The 6,983-nt window shown below is 33.1% G+C and overlaps 1 protein-coding gene across 4 annotated transcripts; it reads right to left on the bottom strand.

Annotated features, from left to right (window-relative positions):
- Positions 1-867: 867 nt before the first annotated feature.
- Positions 868-6,983, bottom strand: LOC114382447 (E3 ubiquitin-protein ligase At3g02290-like). Of its 4 annotated transcripts, none has more exons than XM_028341869.1 (5): positions 6,818-6,983; positions 5,551-5,922; positions 3,895-4,321; positions 2,878-2,987; positions 868-1,151 (listed from the first exon to the last, which is right to left on the bottom strand). In XM_028341869.1, the coding sequence occupies exons 2-5, from the start codon at positions 5,668-5,670 to the stop codon at positions 1,119-1,121; spliced, it is 690 nt and encodes a 229-aa protein (XP_028197670.1). In that variant the 5' UTR covers positions 5,671-5,922; positions 6,818-6,983; the 3' UTR covers positions 868-1,118. The 4 variants fall into 4 exon arrangements, with proteins under 4 accessions (XP_028197670.1, XP_028197672.1, XP_028197671.1 ...); XM_028341871.1 differs by having other exon boundaries at positions 5,551-5,721; XM_028341870.1 differs by lacking the exon at positions 6,818-6,983 and adding an exon at positions 6,680-6,796.

Raw genomic sequence — 6,983 nt, 5'->3', positions numbered from 1 at the left:
TTAAAAGTTAAAAGAACACTATATCTCTAACGGAATATTAAAAAAAAACGATCAAAATGATATATTTTAGAATCATAAAGAAGTATATAAAACTTTTAAAACTTAATATCCTAAGATAAAACAATTACAAAACATAATAAACTAAAAGTGACATTAAACCTATATACAATGTTGTATTATTATGCTTCTTGTCTTATCTTGAGAATATGATGAGCTAAACGTTATGTAATGAACCAGAATTCTCCAATAGAATTTTCATAGCTACTAAACTACTAATAAGTTGTTCATATGTACGTAAAATAGAAGGAAAATAAAATAAAAGAATAAAATTTTTCAAATGTCAATGCATTTTACCATTGAGAACAAACCATACAATTACAGATAGTCAAAATTAAAAATTAATTAATATTAGTTTAAAATAAATATTCAAATGGGTTTTAATAAGCATGACCATTTAAAATAGTCATGTATTTATTTTTTTTTATCATTCAAATGGGGTTTAATGATCAATATTCACTGTCCTCATTTAACGGGTAAGACCAAGGGCACATTTAGCTAAATAGGTAAATTAGCTTTTATTAAATGAGAAAACATAGCTATAAAGTTTACTAAAATAAGTTGAAAATTTTCTTCGACAGGGCTCTCTTTACAATTTATAGAAATAAAGTAGAGAGAGAGCTAAACAAATTGTCATAAATCACTTTCATAAGTTCAAATAAATTATTTCCTACACCCCCCCTAATTCTTGTTACATCTCATGTTCTCACATAGTACGTTCCTTTGCGTCTTCTATTTTCCGTTATTTAAAAACTCGTGGACTTAGTATCATCAAAACGAACAATAAAGAAAGAAATAATAACAGGTTAATATGTTAAAGCCATCATCACAAAGTTTCCATCTAAAATTAGATATTCTTTCTTTCTTCACGGTTTTGGACATGCGGAAATTTTTAAACACAAAAACAAGTGGGATTAGAATGAACTCACAACAATGGTTAAGGAAACTTTTCATACTTACTATACATGACAGACACTTAATATGTAGTATTCACAATGTCTATAAGCTTATATTCTTCCATGCCTCAGTTGCTGACTTCATCCACAACACAGACCTTGTAATCAAGTGAAAGTCGTTTCATCGAATACCATCACCTAGATCAGAACAAATAGCCAAAATATATAACAATTCTATCATGATTAATTAAAGTTTAAATTATAGTAGTGTTTAGCTAAAAAAAACACTTTGCAAAACAAAAAGGATGACCCAATGCACAAGGCTCCCACTTAGACTTGAGAAAGGTAAATATGCAAGTTTTACCCCCACAAACAAACAGGATTTTCACCTGTTACCTCAAATCACGCTTATGTTTATAATCACCATAAAATTCATAATTAATTTGTTTTAGTCCTTACATTTTTAAACTTTTCAAACCAATCACTTAAAACTTTTTTCCTTTCTCATCCTTCATTATACATTTCATAAACCCAACGTTATCTGCATACATGGACACACTAATGCTTAGATGGCAAAACATTAAAAGAGAAATTGTATTTGTACAATACTTGTACAAAACAAAGAGAAATATAAGAGAGAGAAGTGTAAAAGAAGATGATTAATGTGGAGATAGAGAGAAAAAGTAGTATTGTAAAAAGTGTTATGAAAAATATTTCTATGAATAATATAACTATTAAATTCTTGTGAGGGTGAGCCCTAACAATGCGATGAAGTTGTGCCTTTGCGACCACTTGGTCATAGAGACACTTAAACAGTCTCCTTGCATATGCAAGGGTAAAGGTTGCTAACAATGACCCTCCCCCATACCTTTGCATAGTGAGGAGCTTTTGGGAATCGGTTAGGGGTGGCATATTACAAGGTCATGAATTTTCATTTCATTCAATATATGTTTACGTAGGGTACATTGACAGTTCAATTGCCATATAATATGACAACTGAAATTTCTATTCTCCATGCAGGCACACTAGACATTGTGCAAGTCAGCTTCAGTGTGTCCCAGTATGCAGGACAACATAGAAGGGGGGTGGGGTGGGGCCTTGGGGGGGCGGAATTCAAAGAGACTTATATGAAAATTTTAAAATGTAAAGACTAAGAGATACAAATTTTAGGGGGATTAAAAACATGTTTAATCCTTTATTTATTTAACGCAGTGCATCATATTGGGTTGATCAATATAAAAAATAATGATAAAAAAAGCTTAATATATACATTTTAATACATACATAAACATAGATTCATGCACAAATGTATGCACCCATGGCTATGTGTAATTTTTCACACATATTCAAGGTCTAAAGGCAAGCAGGGTGAAAGTAGATGTCAGCTCAAATAATGAGAAACATGCTCAAACAGCTATAACTTGGGCATATTTGCTACAATCAGTTCAACCATCCAATCAAATAAATCCTTTTTTCTTATTTTATCAGTTAGTATTATAGGCTATTAAGCTTATGGCATTCATTATGTTTAACTATATGTAGCACACTAGCAAACTTTACACACCTGTCAACAAACCAATAGTTATTAAACATGATACAAAAGACATACACTCCTACCAAGCTTCAGAAGAACAAATTCCCATATGCAGCTGTTTACTTCAGTAAATAAAAATAAAATCTAGTTAAATAACCCTTGGCCACCCCAGAATACCGATACTTAGAAGACTAACAAAATATTCATGTTATTTTATCAAACTAAGGTTCAAGTCAGGAAGTCCATAGATTTTTTCCTAATCTGTATATTATATTAAATGTGAAGTTTGTTATTTTATTACAGTGTTGCAATTGAATCATCTTCAAATATTTTAAATAAATAAACTAAAAAAAACGTTTTCCTAAGTATTTAGAAAATACTATGTAGTACCTTTCCACAGACAGGACAGTTGTCACTTCTCTCCATCCACTCATAAATGCAACCAAGGTGAAAATGATGAGAGCATTTTGTCATTATCTTTGGATTCTCTTTAGTGTATTCTGCAAGCAAAAACAGTTGAAGAAAAGTAAGAATAATCTCCAAAGATCCTGCTCTTCTAATAGTGTGTTTTCCACTACCAACAACAAGTTAATAGCAGCAACATCCAAGATTCTCCACTATACCCTTTATCTATTTTAAATTATTTTACATGCTTATCAAGAAAGAGAGAAACAATGGTGTATTAAATGAGAAAATTAAATGCGCGAAAAATAATTGATAACAGTGTTATCAATGGTGGATGGCAGAACATTGCACCTTATGGCACCACCATGGCAGGCCTCCCTTCACAAATTGCCTATGTCGGTTGGAAAAAAAATATACCATGCCATTCTACCATGGCGGTGCCATGATTGCTATTTAACAACAATGATTGGTAAGAGATAACAAATTTAAGGGATTAAGGGCATATTAGAAAATTATAAATAGTTTTAATATAAAAGAAGATATTAATTAAATTTCTTACTTTGTGTACCATTGATATTAGTTACATTTCTTAGTCTGTGTACTATTACATTAAATGATAGATAAAAAGGAACAAAGGGAACGTTGTTATCTAACTTCAAGATCAACCAATTAAATCATTGTGAGAAGCACATTTTTCTTACCCCCAATTAATTGAAATATCCAGCTTTTAGTTTTGCTTCTTCACCATTTAAGAGATGGGAGCCTAAAGTTTTTAAGTAAAAGGAAAATGATACACCAGAGTCACCCAACAACATCTATGTTCTACAATAAGTATATCAAATTAAAATAAAACATCCAAATTTCTTGATACAAGTCAAGATGTGCCATTAAGCATATTACAGTAACAGATCAATACTTCCTGAAAATGTAACTCCTGGTATCAATGGGTCTTCTGTAGAAAATATAAGATTATTAAGATAAAAAAAATATATATATATCTACCTTCAAGACAAGTTGGACAGACATCCTCCTCCTCTGATGATGCATAGACAAGACCAACTCCAGTTGAATATTTTGTTGATTGAAGTCTTAGTGAGGACTTAGAACGGTATTCCTTTGATCCAGCTTCACAGGCACTTTCCTTCCATTTGTCTCCTGAATTTAAGGATTCTGGATCCACATCTGCATTACTTCTTAGAGGTTCTGTTTCCTCATTTGAATGACTTGAACCCTTCTCACGCCTTGAAACTAGTCCATCACGTTGCGAGCGGAAATATCTGGGTTCTGCATCATATGGTAATGGCCTTGGAGGAGAGCGATACATGTCAGATAGAGAATTATCGAGTGATGCTGCTGAAGTTATAGATGCTGCCCCTTGAATAGATGAAGGAATTGAATGTGCATCCCCTCTACGGAATATTGAAGAATACTGAAATATGAGATAGACTGGAAAATGGTTATATTTGTTATTATAAAGTATAGCCCTCATCAATGCCAAGATACATCATCCAGAAAAATGGCTTAAGGACCAAAATATTCTTCAAGTTGCAGTCTACCAAATATTGATGTTTATGGCAATCAATACAGTGGATTTACCTCCAAAATATTTAAATAGTTAGATTAACAGATGCAGAAAAAATTACCTAAACCAAGTAGCAGGTAATTAAAAAATTGCTCTGATTTGATTTTATTTGTGGCTCATTTGGGAGAAACAAGCAACCACTAGAAGAAGTTCACATGGTATACTTATCACACACAAAACTGCCTTAGAGGTAACTAAGTTTGAAAGTCACTTATAAAATGATAACAGTTGCAAAATTTCTTTATGAATGTATCTACGTAGCACATCACCATTTCTAAACTTAGAGGTAACTTATGATCTAATTGCAGGGTATAGGACTTGAGTCCCATGCGGGAATTATGGGATTCCAGTGTGGGATTTGTAAGGCCTTGGTCTCTCTAACTACAAAGGCTAGTTTATGTGATGTGATTCTCCCAAGGTTCTTATTAATTGGTATCAAAGCTTTCCTACATGTTTCTCCACTACAAATGAGTGGTGCAGGTGGTGACGCTAAGATTACAATATTCACCTGAGAGTCAAAGACTAATCAAAGGACTAGTGCACAGCCAACCCATGTGCACATTGGAGCTGTTGAGCATAGGGGGATGTTAGGATTCAATTGTAAGGTATGTAACTCGAGTCTCACATGGAAATATGTGATTCTAGCATGGGGTTTATACAGCCTTTGGCTCTCCAACTACAATGGCTAGCTTCTGTGACATAGTTTTCCTAAGGTTCTTACCAGACACATTTCAAGACTAATGGTATGAGACACTGGAACACTAAAGAGAGGCTAATGCCAGCATCCCCCACATATAATTTCTCATGTTTATATATCCAAAATAATGGAAAATGCAAGAGCACACCAATGCTAACAAAAACCAGATGTATTTTACTCCAAACGCAACAAGTTGGCCACCTCAAGTATGTTATTCAGGGAAAAAACAATGCAATAAGTCATGGGGAGAGCTACAAAATTCAAGTTTTGGGCAGCAACACATAACACAAGACACAACATTACCTTTCCATGAACCAAAAAAGAGGAAATAAAACAAAAAGAGGAAGCCACAAGGAGACAGGAAACAGGAGGAACATACCACAATCAAAAGGTTCTGTATCAAGCAACTGAGACACACACAGTTCCTATATACAGGACTATTTGGATTTACATAATCTTCAAAATCATCAAAACTCAAACAACAACAAACAGAACCCATTGTTCCAGCTTCCCAAATTGCCTTTAGCTTAAGATTTTTTCCACACTTCAACTGATCACCAAAATGTAGATAGTGTTACATGCAAGCTTTGAGAAAAGGATCCTCCAAAAGCACCACACTATCTGTTTTCACAAAAAACTAGGAGAGAGGATTCTAGGCTTGCAGAAGTGTCACTGCCTCCGCAAACCAGTACCCTCCCTCTTCAGTTCACACAACCCTGTAATAAAGATGAGTATTGTTTCTCTTGCTTACCTGCAAATTACATCAAAACAGCATTAAAGAAGAACAATAATAACAACACTGAAAAACATGTGAAGTTCGCTGAAGTTATCATTCATGTCATGCCATTATTTGAGCAATTAAAACAAATAAGCTTTAATCAGCTAGACAAGAAATTATGTGCGTGTGTGTGTATTATTTAGACCAATTCCTATTATCCTATAGTATTAACTATTAAATGACAACAAAAATTTTGGAGCCACATAAATATTTTATATTTTAAAATAATGATTGATCATTTGTCTTGACTTAGTGCACATGAATATCTGGTCAATGCAGCTAATGCTCATGCTCCAAAGTCCAATGCAACATGTACACATTTCAGAACAGCAAAATCAGAACCATAACGTAAGATCAACACAAAGTTCACGAGTGTAACATAAAATAACTAATATAAAATTCAAATAAGAATATGCCAAAATTTGATTATTCAAATGGCAAAACTTTTCAGTTTTTAGTCTTTTGCCACTCGCCGACAACTTCCCTTGCACCATCTCAACTTCAAATTTAGGACCAAAAAAGAAAAAAAATTATTTTCTTTACTATCAAGCTATGCAAATGACTCAACCAACAACATGAACATCATTACTATAAGATGAAAAATCGTGATCATAATTTTAGAACATAAAAAAGACATAAATCACACCCAAAGTGTGTGTGTGCAAACAACAGAATTTCAATAAAAAAAACAGAGAATCGACCCAAAATTGGAGAAAAGGAAGAGACCCACTTTCGATTATCAAAGTAAGAAGTAATCAGAAGGATCAAAACGATAATTGGAAGCTAAAAATTGAAGTGGGTAAGAGGGGAACGGAGAAAGAATGAATTTTTTTTTAAAAAAAAGTAACATGAAGATAGAGAGAGGAACCTGGAACTGAGAAAGTGGGTAGAGAGTAGATAAATGTTTGAGATGTCATAAACAAAGAGAGATGTGAGTGGAAATTTTGGATTTTTTGTCGATAATTGCTATGAAACTGTGAAATTAAAGACACCCTCTTTCCCTTTTGCTTTGGTTTGGTGGTGAAGTGTAGTAT

Source organism: Glycine soja, chromosome 13 (assembly GCF_004193775.1).
Source record: "Glycine soja cultivar W05 chromosome 13, ASM419377v2, whole genome shotgun sequence".
In the NCBI taxonomy this organism is placed as follows: Eukaryota; Viridiplantae; Streptophyta; class Magnoliopsida; order Fabales; family Fabaceae; genus Glycine; species Glycine soja.
This window is presented reverse-complemented; position numbering and strand designations above follow the sequence as displayed.